This window comes from Ahaetulla prasina, chromosome 1, assembly GCF_028640845.1.
Source record: "Ahaetulla prasina isolate Xishuangbanna chromosome 1, ASM2864084v1, whole genome shotgun sequence".
In the NCBI taxonomy this organism is placed as follows: domain Eukaryota; kingdom Metazoa; phylum Chordata; class Lepidosauria; order Squamata; family Colubridae; genus Ahaetulla; species Ahaetulla prasina.
In genome coordinates this window covers 198318197-198336657 of record NC_080539.1, presented here as the reverse complement: position 1 = coordinate 198336657, position 18461 = coordinate 198318197, and the positions used below count along the sequence as shown (strand labels likewise).

Below are 18461 nucleotides of genomic sequence, written 5' to 3'. Positions count from 1 at the left end.
AAAGTCCAGTTGCCTCTTGAAAAAGCACTTTTGGGACAACCATGACCTGGAAGACCAACAATCTCCATAGATACTCTGTTCTTTATACATATATTTTATTTTATCCTGAAACGATCATAATTTTTTTTGCTACCTTCATCTAATTATCTTACTTTACCTTTTATTGTTGGCATATTATGAAACACTATTACCACTTTTTTTTTTAGACCCTACAAACTAGTAGTGTGCAGTTATTTGGCCCAATTCCTCTATCTCGAGTTTTCCAAAATTTAAAACCTTCAGTAAGAGCATCTTGGAGGTAGCACTGCTGAATATGAAATGCGAGCAAAACCCACCATTTTGTGGCAATTTGCTGACACTTTGCTCCTAAAGTGGTCTAGGGCAGGGATCTCCAACCTTGGCAACTTTAAGACTTGTGGACTTCAACTTCCAGAGTTCTTCAGCCAGCAAAGCGGCAGGAGAGGGAAAAGACAAAAAAAAGGCTCAGCTTCTGAAGCCTCTTGAAGGAGACCTCCTTGTGCGTGTGTATGGCAGCTCTGTGAGGCGAGCCAGGTGAAGGGAGCCCAGGTAACCACGCCGGCTGCGATCAGCCCCTTTCCTGTCACTGCCTCAGCCTCTTCCTTCTGTCTACTAACAGAAGTTGGAGAGGAAAAGGCAGTTGCTTCATCAGGCATTTCTCAGCGTTTCCATCCCAAGCCTTCCCAACAGCAGATGGGAGGTGGCAGCTGCGGCTGACTTGGGATGGAAATGCAGAGAAATGCCTGGCAAAACAACTGCCTTATCCTCTCTGACTTTTGTTAGCAGAGAGAAGGAAAAGGCAGCGGAAGGAAAGGGGCCAATTGCAGCTGACGTGGTTATCCGGGCTCCCTTTGCCTGGCTCGCCTCACAGCACCGCCACACACACACAAAAGGAGGACTCCTTCAAGAGGCTTCAGAGGCCAAGCCTTTTTTTTTTCTTTTCCCCCTCCTGCTGCCGCCTCGAGGGCTTTGCGGGAGGCCTCTTCCTCCACAGGCCATGATGATAGGAGCAGCCACGTCCCGAGGTTTGGGGGGGAAGTGGGCGCATTAAAGAAAGATAAAAGGAAAGCGGGGTGGGGGGGTTGCAAGCTGGCCCCGGGGACACCTGGAAGGCCGCATGGAAGGCAGGCAAGCATGGCAGGGCCACAGGGAAGGGAGTAGGCTGCTAACTCCCTTCCCCACAGCCGGGCGGCCCTGCCATACTTGCCTGCCTTCCCAGTGGTCCCCATGGCCAGGCCCACTTGCCTGCTTTCGCAAGCTGGTCATGGGACACTGGGAAGGCCGCAGAGAAGGTAGGCAAGCTTGTTGGGGCCACACGGCTGCGGGCTGTGGGGGAGTAGGGAAGGCCTTTGCAAGTGGGCCTGGCCATGGGGACTGCCAGGAAGGCTGCGTGGAAGGCAGGGAAGTATGGCAGTGCTACGGGCCACAGGGAAGGGAGTAGGGGAGGTAGGCTGGGACAGTGGAGGGGCAGGGGCTGGTAGGTAAGCTGCAACTCGCAGGCTTACCTGGCAGGAAGATCAGGGCTGCTCAGTTGGGGCACTAGTGCTTCAGACAGGCAAGCTGCAAGCGAGGATGCACACACTAGAAGTGAGGAGTGACCCGGGGGGGGGAGGGCGACTGAGCATCGGGTGGCAGGGCAAGCAAGTGGGGGACTGGTTTGGGGGCATGGCCAGCCAGCAGTCGCTACCAGTTCAGCAACCCAGCCCAAATTATCGCTACCAGTTCACGCGAACCGGTAGAAACCCACAACTGGTGAGGGGGTAGATAAGCATAGGATTTTAACATTATTTTTTTGATTAATATTTTATTTATTTATTTAACATGCAACTGTCACCTCTTTTTACTGGTCTTTCGGGTAAAGAATTCTTCAGTTTCACCAGGTTTTTATTATGAGAGTATGTTTACTAAATAACAAAGTCAAATGTGTTGGAAAGAACAGACATTACTTTAAATGCAAATAATAAGATTGGGATTCCACAGAATGGGTCTCAAGAAAGCTTTATGTTTTCATGTTAATGCTGTCTTGTGGATGAAAGTAAATGTAGCTAAAAAAAATTCCTGTTGAATTACCTGAAGAACAGTGAACAGTATTTCATAAATACCAAGCCAATGTAACAATGCAACAACATGTCTTTACAGGTTGGGACAATTCGCTATATGGCCCCTGAAGTGCTGGAAGGAGCAGTAAATTTAAGGGACTGTGAATCAGCTTTGAAGCAAGTCGATATGTATGCACTTGGTCTAATCTACTGGGAGATTTTTATGAGATGTACAGACCTCTTCCCAGGTAATAGAAGAATTGGGATGCTGCATGCTTTTTCACTTACAACAGCTGTTCTATTTGTTTATTGTTATTACTTATTATTATTATAAGAGCCTATAATTCCTTAGTGCAAAGAATTTTTAGGTGTGTTGGTTGTCAGATTTTTCTTTTAACTCATTTTTGCTTTGCTTGTCAAATTAGTTCAGTGCCATCTAGTGTTACAGGGTGGTATCCACCTTCCTGCTTTATAATAAGCATTATTCTTGCCAATAAGCATTAGGTATTGAGGAAAGGCATGCTTTCAAGAATAGTTGTTGTTGTTGGTGAACATTGGCATATCACCCAAAATGTCATGGTGATACATATGTCATAGTTTAGTTCTGGTAATGAAAATCAGTTCTGGGGATGGTGTATGATTGGAAGCACCACATATCCTTTTTAATTCTAACTACAGCCTTTGAGACACCAGTTGGGTTCAAAGAACATGCTTAACTGTTCAGTTATGAGACCTAATGGCTGCTGCCATGCACAGTACGTTCAGCTGTTATGTTTTGATTTTTCCTGGGTGAGGAAGTGGCTCAGTTTATTCTGTCAACTTAACCACTTGCCAAGTGGTGTACTGTATATAAGACAGGATGGGCAACCTCTTTGCTGGTAGTTTCTTCTTTTTATTACTTTTTTTAGAAAGGGGAAATTTAACCCACTGATTCAATTTGTCAGTTAGACTTGGCCCTGCAATTTGCTATGGTAGGGGAAAAAAGTGGGGTGCGGGGAGGAACCAGAGACTTTATGCAGTTTACTGGCCACATACTGCCTTCCTCTGATCAGCGAGATCTAATGAAAAATCAAAGTACCGTATATGTTTCAGATCCGAAGTCTGCCTACCACGTAGCATTTTCCCCTCTAAAAGATTTCAGTTTGTTTTTCAATTGAATTGTAAAGCTTATATGTTATAATTAAAGGTAGAAAGAATTCTGAACTGATTTATTTATTTATTTACAACTCAAAAATCTGGCATTTTAACAGGGCTGTGTAGACTCCCTAATAGCTACTGTATTTAAACTTGTAGTTTCTTTTTAAAAACCCAGAACTGTTCCTTCTTTTTTACAATTCAAAAGGTATTCCAAAATCAGCATTCTAAATAATATAAGTAGGGGGGACAGAAATATGCCACCAGAAGGCTTTTCAAATGTTTATAGAATAATTAAAAATTTTGTTTAATTATTAGCTTTAGTTAAAACTTTCAGAATATTTTCAACTGTTTATATACTGTTTCCTTATTTATTAACAAATCCAATCTTGTCTGTGAAGAAAAAACAACATAATAAATATATTTTTGCTAGACTCCAACATTTCAACATCAACTCTATTTTGTTTTATTTTTTCTGCTTCCTGATAACATTGACGTACGCTTTTCTGCAAGCAGGAGAATCTGTGCCAGAGTTCCAAACAGCATTCCAAGTAGAAGTTGGAAACCACCCCACTTTTGAAGATATGCAAGTCCTTGTTTCTAGAGAAAAGCAAAGACCAAAATTCCCAGAGGCCTGGAAAGAGAACAGCTTGGTAAGAAAAGCAAAAAAAATAAGTTATGCTCAGTGGTGAAATCTGAACCGGTTTACTACCGGTTCGCTGATTGCGCAGTGCGCACCACGCACCAAATGCGAGGTGTGTGCGCGCAGTGCATGCCAAAAGGAGGAATGCCGTAAGTAGAACAGCGCGTGGGTGTGTGTGTGATCAGCTGTAACACGCAATCTTTTTTTTTTACTTTTAAAAGCATTTTTTACAACCTATTTGGCCAAAGAGGTTGTAAAAAAATGTTTTTAAAAGTAAAAAAAAAAAGGCTCTGACGATCAGGCAACTCAGCTGGGATCGTCAGAGCCTTTTAAAAGCATTTTTTACCTCTTCAACCGAAAAGGTTGTAGAAAAAATGCTTTTAAAAGTAAAAGAAAAAGCCTCTGATGAATGTGCGGCTCAGCTGGGCAAGGGCGGGGCGGGGTGAGATTTTTGCTACCGGTTCTCCGAACCACCCGCCGCCATTGCTACCAGATCAGCTGATCCAGTCCGAACTGGGAGCATTTCACCCATGGTTATGCTGCAATTGTCACGGGGAATTTTATGAAAACCTAATGAAAATGTTTTTAAATAATGCTATGAATTTTTTTTAAAAAGTCAATTAAATTAAAAAAAAGGAAAGTGCTTCAGTATTGGACAAAACCCCTACTGCCCACCATGAAAGCTGGAACGCCCACTAGTGGGCGGTAGGGACCAGGTTGACTACCACTGGAGTAAAGTATGCTATAATGACTTATATTTTTGTAATGTAAAATGCTAGCTATACATAGATCACTAATAGGTTATAGGCACAGAATTACAGTTTTCCACTATACTTACTATTTGAGGTTGTGAGAGTTTTGTCACATTAGTGACAACTAGTTATGATTTATGAAATCTTCATGATCAGTGGTAGCATACTTTTGAATGTCAATGTCAAGGAAACAATATTTGAAGAAAACAGTTTTTTGTCCAACGTCCAGATTTTTCTTAAATATCTAGTGAACTGTTTGGGGAAACAATGTTAGAATGGATAAGTCTTTGGTCTTATGTAATACTACTCTTCCTAGATTTGCCTGTTTTTAATAATAATACATAATACAACTGTTGATCATTAGCAGTAGTATTGAAGAAAAAAGGTTAAAAAAAAGTTTGAAAAAATATCCTGTTTTCTTTGGTAGGCTGTAAGGTCACTGAAAGAGACAATCGAAGACTGCTGGGATCAAGATGCTGAAGCTCGGCTGACAGCCCAGTGTGCTGAAGAAAGGATGGCTGAACTCATGATGATTTGGGAGAGGAATAAATCTGTCAGCCCAACTGTTAACCCTATGTCTACAGCTATGCAAAATGAACGGTATATAGTTCTGTCTGTCTGTCTGTCTGTCTCCATGCATCCAAGGTCCACATTTGTTGCACATGCTTTTCTTGAAAATTTGGTTTCATTGCAAGAACATCACATTTCTCCAGCACTTAATTTTACATATATAGAAAAAGCTGTTTTTCCAATAAGTAATACCTTCCTCTCGTGCTGATTATTCATGAGTCACAGGCTGTAATTATTGTTTGTTTCTGAAGTAATTCCTTAAGAATTGTTATCACGTATACAGTACCTGCATATTAGTTACATATCTGAAAAAAAAGAACCTGAACTCACTCAGTATCGCAATATTGAAATCATGGTGCTCTTTAGGTAAACATAGAAAAATACCTTCAATTGCACCAATGTTCCTTTTATAGGCTGTCTCAGTATGAAACTGAAAATAAATCCAGGAAAGCATTTCAAAGACAGTTATATACAGTTACAGTTGTGGTTACTCTGAAAGATACCTAGTGACATACATAGCATCCTTTCAGTTGGAAATATCCTTAATTTGGTATAAAAATGAATCCAACAAAGATTTTTTTCTATTGCTCAGGAAGGCAGGAATTACATTTGTAGATTTTTCTTCCTAAATTTGGTTCTGCTGTACTCTGCCCCAGTTCATTTCCCCTGCTTTGCCTAAGCATGAATTTTTATATTTCAACCTCTTATCTTAGAATCTTCTCTGTTTTTTTAGTAGCTTTTATTGAGTGATCAGATATATGGTTCATAAAGAAGGAATAATTTTCTGTAGTGATTCCCTCTGTCATATCAGAAGTAAATAGTGTCATTCATTCATTTCAGGAATATGTGCAACCTTTATTCTTCTCTGAAATCTTACTGAAGTTTTTAAGAACCAACAGCTTGCCTGTTCAGGATAACAGCCCCATCCAGAACTTCTCCTCTAAAGTATCCTTACAGAAGTATGTAGCACTCTCATCTAAACCATATCTGGCATCTTCATTAAATGCTACAGATTTTGAAAGAGTGCTTCAGAAGGTTTTCTTCTTTCAGAAGATGGCAACTGCAACTGAAGATGCAACTGCCATCTTCTCCGATGATTAAATTAACTAGCCCAAACAAAGAATGAAACAGAGAACATTTACAATATACCCTTCTCATATCTTAAAAAACTGTGTTTTTTAAAAAAAAAACATAGGCATGCTACTTCTAAAGAGAAAGGGAGAAATATCGAGCAGCTTGTATGGAAAGCAGTGAAACATCAGCAGTATAGCAATGCTCCAATTTGTTCTGTCATTATACTTCTTGGTTAAAATATCCTTTTTTGCATTGAAATACTTTTAAGTACTCTTAATCCTATTGTCTTTTTGTTTTCCTAAAGAAACCTGTCACACCATAGACGAATGGCAAAGACCAGACCATATCAAGAATATTCTTCCTCATCTTTCATTGAGGATTCAATTAATCACAGTGATAGTAAAGTGAAGAACATTTCATCTGAACTTTCAGTGTCCAGTACACCACTGACAGTTGGGGAGAAGAACAGAAATTCCATTAACTATGAGCGGCAGCAAGCACAAGCTCGTATTCCAAGCCCTGAGACAAGCGTTACCAGCTTGTCAGCCAACACTACCACCACCAACACAACTGGCCTTACTCCAAGCACTGGCATGACTACCATATCTGAAATGCCTTATTCAGGTGAAACAAACATTTGTGCTGCAAATGGCATGCAATCATGTGGGCCAACTCCTGTTTGTCTGCAACTAACAGAGGAGGACTTGGAAACTAACAAGCTGGATCCAAAAGAAGTAGATAAAAACTTAAAGGAAAGCTCTGATGAAAACCTGATGGAGCATTCTCTGAAGCAGTTCAGTGGGCCAGATCCACTTAGCAGCACTAGTTCCAGTTTGCTGTACCCACTGATAAAATTGGCAGTAGAAGCAAATGGACAACAGGACTTCATGCAAGTTGGAAATGGCCAAGCATGCCTAATTTCAGATGTTCAGTCTGCTCAGGTCTACCCTCTTCCCAAACAGCAGAACCTCCCAAAGAGGCCTACTAGCCTACCCTTAAACACCAAAAATTCAACAAAGGAGTCTCGGCTGAAATTTGGAGGGAAGCACAAATCAAACTTGAAGCAAGTAGAAACTGGAGTTGCCAAGATGAATACTATAAATGCTGCAGAACCTCACTTAGTAACGGTTACCACAAATGAAGTGGCAGGGAGGAGCCATACAACAAACTCTCATACTGTGTCAACACAGTATGCCAATGGGACAGTGCCATCAGGCCAAACAAGTAGCTCAGGAACACACAGAGCCCAAGAGATGTTGCAACATCAGTTCAGTGGAGAAGATAGTCGTCTGAATATCAATTCAAGTCCTGATGAACATGAGCCATTATTAAGAAGGGAGCAGCAAGTGAGCCATGATGAGGGCATCCTCGATCGACTGGTAGATAGAAGAGAACGGTCACTGGATAACGGCCGGACAAATACAAACAACAACAACAGTAACCTGCCTCTAGAGCAAGGTGTTTCTACCCAAAGCACTGAGAGAACAGCGCCAACTTCTGGACCGACCCACATTAAAAGAGCACAGAGGCCTAACTCTCTGGATCTTTCTGCCACAAATATTTTGGATGGGTATAATATTCAGTGTGAGTTCTGCGGGATACATGAGTGAATCTTGGCAAATTATTTTCAGAATTAAGCATGATGATTTTAAATGATGAAAGTTGTGTGCACCCTTTCCCCCTCGAAACAAAGTGTCTGTCCATTTCTGTATTTGTTCCATTGCTGCCTGCCTCATACCTCAGTTAAATTATCTCTGTTCTTTCCAGTGAAGTGTATCCTTTCATCTTGTAAGCATAAATACGTTGCTTATGCTTATGGGATCTAAAAATAATTTGTGCAGGCTTTCTTTTTTCTAAGAAAGCTGTGGCTTCAAGAATGTGCTTTACCAAAACTGATTTTTTCCAAACATTTGATCTTTGGCTTGTTATACATTCCCAATGTTATAATAGAGTCCTTTGAAAGGCAAAGAATTAGCAAGGGAAATCTTGTATCAGTGTTTTCAAGTTGCATGAAAACAAGAGTGCTTTCAAGGCTTGAGTAAACCTTCCGTTGCTTGATAGATGGCTCATTACCAATTCATTATGTTATTACGGTATATTCTAAATCACTCTGAGAAGAAATTCTTTTATATTTTAGAAAGCTTCTTATCCTGTAGTAAGCTACATAATAGAAGAACAGATATCTTGCACATATCTTCAGTTTTAGTTGAATGCCACCAGAATAATCTTTTTTTATCTACATAAAATAACAAGCTTCTTATCTTGTATCAAATTATCAAGTATCAGATTTGTATAAAACATTGCATTATTTAGTTTAAGTAGTTTAATTAAAGAAGGACCCTTCTTCCCAATATAGTTCAGTAGGATCTGAGCAGTTTCTTTGTCATCCTACAGATAGTCCTCGTTTAGCAACCACAATTGGAATAAATAACTCAGTCATTAAGTGAAGCAGTCACTAAGTGAAATACTGGTGGTGCTTATGAGTTTACTTCAGCTTTCCTTTGCTTTGCAGACATATGAGGTTGTAAACATGGGCATTGATCACAAAGTTGTTATTACATCACTGTCATAACTGAAAACAGTCATTGTACAAGGCAGTTGTTAATGAGCACTATCTGTAGTTCAGTGAAGCATTGATACCAACTATGCATTAAATATATTTTAGAACTTTATGCTTTGAATTTCAAACATAAAAGAAAACCCCTGATTTGGAACATTTTTGTGTACTTTAGTTTTTTCACAGCATATCAGTCTCCTTAGTGGTAGTTTTCCCATGCAGAGCTAAGAGTTTAACTAGTCAGTTTAGACATGCAGCAATAAATATTTCAGAAAAAAACTCCATAGATTATACTATTTTTAGAGCAAAATAACAACATAATTTTTGGTGCTTTTCAAAAAAAAATTAGTAATTGAATGTTTGATGCTTCTCCATTTAAAACAATTCCTACACAAAACAAATTACCGTATTTTTCAGGCAATAAGATGCACTGGACTATAAGACGCACCTAGATTTACAGGAGGAAAACAAGGGGGGAAAAAGTTTTTGGCCTCCCTGCGTCACATTTTCGCCCTCCCCAGCCCCCAAAAGCACTCTGCAGACCAAAGCCAGGTGTTTTTGGCAAAAACATGATGTGTGGAGCACTGCAGAGTGCTTCTGGAGGCCGGGGAGAGTGAAAACGTGACACACAGAGGGTTCAGGAGGCCAAAAACAGGCCCGTATTCGGTCTGTAAGACGCACTGAAATTTTCACCCACTTTGGGGGGGGGGAGTGCATCTTATACTCTGAACAATACAGTACATCCTTGGAAGTTATGGCCAAAGTATTTGATATTCTTTTGTATTCCGTTGTTTTCATAGTAATAGTGCATTCTCATTTGCAGTCTAGCATAAACTATACTTTAAATGTCCTGTTTAGTCTGCTGAGATCTGCCATTCAAGAATAAATCCAAAACAATGCCTTAGTTGTGACAATAATGCAAAAATAATAATAATAATAATAATAATAATAATAATAATAATAATAATAATAATAATAATAATAATAATAATAATAATTTGTATATTTTAAGAAGATACTTGGTTGATACCTAGGATGCTGGCAGCACCCTGTATCAGGTTAATTTTAAGGAAGAGAGCATCACAGGATTTTGCTCTTTTTATTGTATTTATGTTTTCCAACTGTGTGATAACATTGTCTATTCTTCCTTTTTAGTGGGTGAATCATCTCTTGAGGGGAAATCTGGCTCAGGCGAAAAGATCAAGAAACGTGTGAAAACGCCTTATTCCCTAAAGAGATGGCGCCCTTCAACATGGGTCATCTCCACAGAACCTCTGGATTGTGAGATTAACAACAATGGGGGTGACAGGGTGGTTAGTTCTAAGTCCAGCACAGCTGTTTACCTTGGAGAAGGAGGTACTGCAACAACTATGGTGTCTAAAGATGCAGGAGTGAACTGTCTGTGAATTGTTTAAAAGCTTACACAACTGACATTATTGCATTCTGTTAATGAACATGCAGAAGACATTTTATATTAAAAAAAACTTCCTGCTTTCTTCTGTCAGTACTCCTTACCAAGGACTTGCTTTAAATAGATTTCAGCTATGCAGACAATTTTTAGCTTATGCTTCCATAATTTTAATTTTGTTCTTTTTTTTTTACATTTTGCACTTTTTATTTAGAATTGCAAAACTACATCTGTTCATCCTTGACCACGGAATTATATATGTATGTATCAAATACTGTGGTCTCAAAATATTTTTTTTTTTAAATCAAAAACAAGAAAATGTATTGCTGATAATCAGTCTGGACCAGTTTCTAAAGGTCACTAAACAGCTAAGCCAGTGGACTATGGTGGCGTCCACTGTTCATGATTTGAATTGTGTGCACAAATCATTTGTATGTTTCTGTGTAACAAGAGTGTATTACTTTCATACTTTCTATTTTACACCTATATTATGTTGAAATGTGCAATAGTCTGTAGTTCATAATATACTTTGTGTTTCCATTCCTACAATACATTCTTCTTTTTGGAGTTAAAAATGTCAATAGCTGTGTTTAATTTGGTAATTTGGCAGCCAGTGGTTTCTAACCATGAACTCTGCAAGCATAATCACCTTGAAGTAACTGCTTTTATCTACCAGTATATGTGCTCTAAAATTAGAGTTAATGCATGATTTTTCTCCCTCCCTTGACTCTTTTTTTTTTAAAAAATGAAAAGAACGAATCTTTTATCTTTCATACTTCCAAATTAGAAATTTAATTTTTCTTCATAATGACTGACACAGGTTGGGAAAATTTTAATCAAGAAAGTGTTTAAGAAATGTAAGAAATCAACAGTTATCTTCCTGATTAGTGTGATACTAATTAAATGTATTTTCAATTAGGAAATTTACAGGGTAAAGAAAATTCTACCTTGGATAGGTGATTTATGGTTTATTTTCACCAAGACAAGATGCATGTGAGAATTAGAAGTACAAAAACAGAGCAGAACTGTATGGCATGGAAGGAAGAGAGCAAAGATAAAATCTCTTGCATATGCTTATGGGTGGTTGGATGTAGCCCCTTATGTGTGCATTTGTGTGGCTGGCTGTCATTCTTATTGTATAGTTTATGCAATTTGTCAGTTAAATATAGTATTTATGTATATTTTTCCTTAATGGATGCTTTTGATGCTTGCTGGAAATACATTTTTGTCTCATCTTTGTAATTTACCTTAAACACATTGTGTACAGATTGTTTAGGCATATTTTTAAGTAGAAAAGCTAAAACCTGGATTAATTTGCTCGCTTTCTATGCCTTGGTTATCGTCACAACCAAAATGATCTACCTTAGTATTGACATTAGGTTGCCTGCTATATCTGATTGGCCCTATAAGAGTTTAATGAAAGGATCCAGTTCTTCTTTCATTAGTTATTCTTCTAGAATATGATTTATGCTTATCTCAAAAGCCTATAAATCTTTGGTTGTTCTGACCAGGAATTTTAGAAGCTGCTTCTGGAAATCACCCAATAAAGTCATATTGGGTCATATAAAAGTCAGATAGAACAAGCATGTCCAACCTGCAGCTTTGGACAGCTAGTAATGAGCCCCACAAGATATAATAAAAATATTAAAAATAAAGGAAGTTTGTTATTTATATACATTAATTACATTATATATTTACATTACATTATTATATTTTTTCACCTTTTTAAGGCCCACTTTAAATAATTTTAAAAGTCACCTTTTTCGTTGAATTCTATTATTTACTGTCTTTCTAGAAGTATGTTGCCTTTATTCTTACAGTCATAGCATACCTACACCTTGGCTGCCGGTTTTCTTAGGACTTTGTCCTAGATTCATGCAATAACACATTTACAAAAAGTTGTAGTCCTACCATATTTCATTCAAGCTCGCTTTTTATTGTACAACTATTCATAGAATTAGATTTTCTTATCAACATTTACCATTTGAGTTACACTGAACTGTTCTGGGGAAAAGAGGGGCAAAGTCAGCTTTCATGGTGAGCAGTTTTACATGCTTGAATTTGTGGCTTGCTTAAATCAAGCTTTTCAAGGCAAGTTTTGAGATATCCACCTAAATTGCTGTGCAATCCCTAAATCAGCTTTAAAGAACAAGTTTAGATATTTTTTTGGTGGAAAAAACATTGTAGGAGCTCCTACACTGATCAAACTGATTTCTCCAGGTAGCAATATTCAGGCCAAGAGGAAATTTGATTAGTGGGACTTAAATACCCTTCCAGCTGCCCCAGAGTGCTGTACTCCAAAAGGGTATTATCAGAAAAGGAAGCTTTATTTTGAAAAGTGAATTGCCTAGATGTCCTGAATGGGCCCAATCCTTTTATACTTCAAATATCCAAAGGGTCAGGGAAGAGGTTTATTTCTAAATTTTCTAAATTTTCTTTGGGCAGATGCCTCTCCCTACATCCCAAAAACAGGAAGCATGAGGTGTTTTCTTAAATATTTTCTAGAGTTTATTTAAATGTAAAAAACTGCTAATTAAAAAGAAAGCAGAAGGAAATATTGGTGCAAAGAAAAGTCTCTAAAAGTAATTCGGTTCCATTTTAGATCTGTTTGGTATTAAGTGTATCAGAATATATTGACAATGATTGTAGAATGTGGCTATTATTTCACCATGTGTCATATCGATATAGTTCAATGGCCTAAGTTTAAAAGTTAAAAAATATAATTTATAATATGTTTCCAAAATATGATGTATCATAGACATTTTGCTCTTAGTTAATTTTGCACAGTTATAGATGTGATTCCTTAAAATTATACTGCTAGCAAATGATCAGTTGCAAGTGTTTATTGAAAACATACCTCCCTTTATCAATATTTTGAATTAGAAAATGATGAGGTACATTATTTGCCATTTTGTAAGAACAAATTTCCAAAAATGAATAAAATGGTGCCAGAATTCCATTACTTAGCAAATCAAAGACAATTTATTTTTCTAATGTGGCAGGCTCATTGTTTCACTATAATTTCACCTCCACCCCACCCATAATATGATGCAGGGGAAGGAAAATAGTGCGCAAGTTAAACAATTGCACTCTTATTGTATAAATTGTATAATAAGTGAAGAATTTTTAAAAAAATTAAAGATATGTTAATTGCATTTTAATTCATGGAGAACAATATTAAAAGCATGTATTTTGTGTTAGATATAACAGACAGGATAATTCAGGCTACCTTTGTTATCATTTGAAAGTAGAAAGTTGTTCTGCTCAGTAGTCACATTTATTTGAGTTGAATGAACAACATAAAATGCATAAATGCAAAATTCTGCATTGTTCCTCAAAAGCTGTTGTAATCATGAATACCCACACATTGTTGGGAGGAACTCAAATTAGATTCGTGCTTGAGATAGGAATTTTTCATCCACATTATTTGCAATATTCTAGCAGTAAGTCCTTGCACATCTGCTGCATCTCTAAGCACTATTCCTTATGATGTATTTTTCCCCATGATTGTTTTTTAACAAAACAGATTAATATAAAGGTTATAGAGCCTATTTCATCAAAGGATTTTAATGAAGAACAATTTTTTCATTTTTACCATACTTGTCTTTTATTACTTTTTCCAGTTAATAGCATTCAGTTTTCTATTGCAATTTTTAAAATATTAATTTTATTAGGAAAATATGTGATATAAAGAATAGTCTAAATACTTTTTATTTTTCCTTGGTAATTTGAAAATATCTGATAAACTTACAATTAATTTTGAACCATATATGATCATCTAGCCTAGACTAAGTCAGTAATTTCATTTAATTTCTTTTTTGCAGAGGAACTTCATATGTGGCTTTCATCTCTTTCCCCTAGGATGTCAAACTCAATCGCGTGACATATTTTGATGTTTTTCCCCTTTGCTGGAGTGGGTGTGGCCTGCACATGACACATCTGGCTTGTGGGCCACCAGTTTGACACCCCTGCCCTAGAGTAACAAAAGGAATTTGAGAAAGCAATTTTGAGATAAAAAGTATTGAGCAATCAAGTTTAGATACCCTTGTTATTGTTTTATTTTGTTCTTCTACCCTAAGTCCATTCAAACATCAGAGTTAAGATCGTAGCTTGTGGAATCTCAATTGAGAAGACCTTGGGAAATAAGTGAAACCATATCTTGCATTTGGAGTCCATGTTGAACTGTGACCAGTTTTTAAAAAAGTTTTCTTGGGGGAATTGGCTAGATTCTCTGCAATGAGCCATACTTGCTATAACTGCTGCTTTAGCAGCATCTGGAGGAGGCAGCAGTTGTTTTATATTTTTCATTAATTGGGTAAGCATGTGTCATTTAAGCTGAAAAGGGTTGAACTTAGAGGGTACAGTTTAAATGCTTGAAAAAGCTGAAGGTTTTTTTGTGAGTTCCAGAGAGCTTCCATTGTAGCCAAAGTATTGGGTGCTTCTTGACCAACACAAAATGATGTACTTTGAAGCCAAAGGCAAGAGAAAATAAAAGTATGAACTCTAGTAGCCCTCAGTGAATCTTTTCAACAGATGTCATTGCTTATTCCAGTTTCATCCATGTCATTATTTTGCCAGGACTACTGAATGCCTATTGGCTGAAGTGTGTACTTCATTTCAGGATGCACTTTTGAGTGGTAGAGGGAAAATACCTCAAACTTGAGATAGGCAGTGGTCCTGTATGCAGATTTAAACTGAAGCATTTGCTTTTTCAAGCATGTCATTCAAAGTCTTGAAGTGTCCCTGCCCATTGTGTGCTTGCTTCTGATGTTTAAGTTCAAATCTAAAATTACAAACACAGATTCAGATAGAAAGATTGGCTTTCCTTTGTCCAACATTGTTACATTTTAAAGGGGATCACTTAAAAAGACAAGTGGTTAAAATGCCATCTTAATCAATCTGGTTCTTATTTTGTTTTATAGAATTTATTTGGTGATATAATAGTTGGCACTGTTAAAAATTCTGGTCTCTTATTTCTCAAAAAGTAAGAATATTCTCCTTCCTTTATATAAGTTATGCAGTTATTAGATACTTGATTATTCCTTTGCAATAGGGCTTACAATGCAGGGGTTCTTTGAGAATCTATTTACAAAGCTATTAGACTATTAGAAGTGAAGCAAAGATTCTGGGGAGTACTTTAAAAACTACCAAATTTATTATGGCATGAATTCATGGACATATGCTACATAAAGAAGACGACTAGCCTCATTGCAGGTAGTGCTTAACTTACAACCATTTGCTTAGCAACCATTCAAAGTTACTATGGTACTAAAAAAAAAAGGGACTTGCAACCAGTCTTTGCACTTATGACTGTCACAATATCCCCATGATCACATGATCAGAATTCATGTGCTTGGAAACCAGCATGAATTTATGACAGTTGCATCATCCCCGAATCATTTGATTGCCCTTTGCAATCTTCCCTGCCAGCTTCCAACGAACAGAGTCAATGGGGGAAGTTGGATTTGCTTAATGACAATATGTTTCACTTAACTGTGGCAAAAAAGGTGGTAAAATCACCAGTTTTACAACCTTTACAACTAAAAGTCAGTTAATCACCACTTTCCTTAGCAACAGAAATTCTGGTTCCAGTTGTGGCCATAAGTCGTACAGAGAAATTAGAAGTAGAGAACTACTTGTTCACATCCAAAATGGGAATGTCTCAGGCTCTACCATGTAAATAAATAAATATATATAAAATGCAGTTATAAATCAGAAAGTGCCCTCTTCTGACTTTGTCAAGAAAATGTTTTTTTTTCCAGATTTTTTTAGAGCACTTAGTTCAGAGTGTTTATTTTAATTTTGGGGGATTTGGCAAAATTATATATTATATAACATTTGTCTAGTACTAATATTATGGTTATGGTTTTTCTTTTAGCTATATCCCTGGAATTTACAGCGCTTAGATTTATCCATGAAAAAATCCAAATTAAATGGGAAAGGCAACTAGAAATTCAAAAAAAAAAAAGAATGATTCCATATCTAATTTTTGTCTATCTTAGTTTGTGTTGGTTACTCAAGATCAAATTATATCAGTGCTGCATATTTGTTTTCTTATACTGAAGGAAATGTACTGACCAGCATGCAAGATTGAAACACACCTTTCTTTGCTTCAGATTAAATGTTTTCTAAAAAATGTATTCGGACAATAGCCAGATACAAGACAACATTCACTGAAGCTGAAATGTGAACCTATATATACCGGTAATTACAAAAATACTACTGTACAGTTTTCAATAACCAAGCACCCAAATATTTCTAGAAAGTAAGCTGAAGAATGCTAGTTGTCATATTGTAGTCCTATTGTACTGTCTCCCACATTACTGCTGAAATAGCCAGTTTATAACAATTAGTTTTATTATTTTTGTATAAACTACTCCATATTTTGCTATGCTATTTAAGTTGTGTATTACAGGATGTGACTTAATTACATTTATTGGTTTTTTTTAATGTTTTATGGAGGCCACTGAGAAAGCTGACATTACTGAAAGCCACTTTAGAGTTTTCTATGAATTCTTGTAACAAAATGCCTTGTGATATATGAATCTGAATAAACAGACTGTTTTAATGAAAAGAATGGATCAGAACATTTAAAAACTATCCTTTAGGGGGTTTGTGGAGAGGGGAAAGACTTGCTGTAAAATTATGCATTAATCCATTTAATAAATATCACTTCATGAAAGTATGAAGTTTGTACATGTGTGTCACTTAAACATCTCTAAATTGACCAATAGGTGTCACTCTTACATGTAAAAATATTTTTATACTGACCTGTTATCTTTTATGATGTTTTTCAGTTTAGGGAGTTTTCAATTTTTCAGTTTATCCCTATAATTGCATAATAGAGAAGAATGCTAAAAAAATGTGATCAGGAATAGGTCACCCTTATATATTATTTGCCAATCCTTGCCTTTATGCTTACATGTTCTTGTAAATAAAACATATGAATAATAGCTACTTGGATATTCCAGCCGTGAAAACTGCTTCCAGACAATGGAGTTGAGAAACTTTTAGAAAAAGAGAAATCTTTAAAATTTTAAAGAGAAAATCTTTCACTGTTCATAGAACACTGTGGAATAATGCAGATATGTGTATGGGATGAGCACTGACTATTTTTGAAAGATTTGCCATAAATTAGCCTAAAATGGTAATTCTGTCATAATGTATACAGAATTCTGAAGTAAAAATGTAATTTGAAGGTATATTTTATGAAACAAACCTGCCTAACTCAGAGCTTAGTACAAGACTGAAGGAGGAGCACATACAGTTGTCATATTGAGTCATTTTAAATCTACTGCAATAATTTAAAATGTTTAGGCAATTGCATAATTTGTTTTACAGTAAATGCAATTTGACAATTAAACTTTCAAAATCAATGCTGGTCTTTATCAAAGGTAAAAGATGGATTGAAACGTTACTGCTTTTTAACAACTGAAGTTTATTACGTAGATCAGCTCCTTTACCTCCCTAAACTGGGGAACCAATCATAATTTATCCTGGCTAGAATGTACAGGCTAGATCAATTTTAATGGGAGAAGGCAGTCCTGCAAATAACTTGGTGTTGAGCCATGTAGAGCTTTATTGGCCAGCACCATTTAAATTATATTCAGAAGTCTACTGTTAAGCAATGTAGGGCCTGGAGCACTGGTGTAATATATTTTCACCAGGAAATGCCAGTTAGCATGTGGGTTGCACCATTCTGAGCCAACTGCAATCACCAAGTAACCTTTAAAAGCAACCCAAGGAATACAGGTAGTCCTCAACTTGACAATAGTTCATTTAGTAACCGTTCAAAGTTACAGTGGCATTGAAAAAAGTGACTGATGACCATTTTTCTCATTTATGACGCAGCATCCTCATGGTCACATGATCAAAATTCAGATGCTTGGAACTGACTCATATTTACGATGGCTGCAGTATCCCAAGGTCATGTGATCATCTTTTGCGACCTTTTGACAAGCAAAGCGAAGTGAATGGGGAAGATATTCAATTAAAGCAGTCTTACTAATTTAGCAACTGCAGTGATTCACTTAACAACTGTGGCAAGAAAGGTCATTAAATGGGGAAAAACTCACTTAACTAAATTAGTAACATAGTTGTTAAATGAATCTGTCTTCCCTACTGACTTTGCTTGTCAGAAGGTTGCAAAAGGTGATCACATGACCTCGGGATACTTAACAAATATCTCACTTAGCCACAGAAATTTTGGGCTCAATTATGGTTGTAAGTTGAGGACTTCCTGTATGTTGCAGTAGTCTAAATGGAT

At 36.9% G+C, this 18461-nt stretch overlaps 1 protein-coding gene across 2 annotated transcripts in view; it reads left to right on the top strand.

Annotated features, from left to right (window-relative positions):
• BMPR2 (bone morphogenetic protein receptor type 2) overlaps window positions 1-16880 on the top strand; it is a 77894-nt gene extending 61014 nt beyond the window's left edge. For both annotated transcript variants that reach the window (XM_058187002.1, XM_058187011.1), the window contains 5 exons: window positions 2158-2305; window positions 3708-3844; window positions 5014-5186; window positions 6535-7814; window positions 9943-16880. In XM_058187002.1, the coding sequence (XP_058042985.1) occupies window positions 2158-2305; window positions 3708-3844; window positions 5014-5186; window positions 6535-7814; window positions 9943-10193 (1989 nt within the window). In that variant the 3' untranslated portion in view covers window positions 10194-16880. The remainder of the gene's footprint in view (window positions 1-2157; window positions 2306-3707; window positions 3845-5013; window positions 5187-6534; window positions 7815-9942) is intronic.
• Window positions 16881-18461: the final 1581 nt, after the last annotated feature.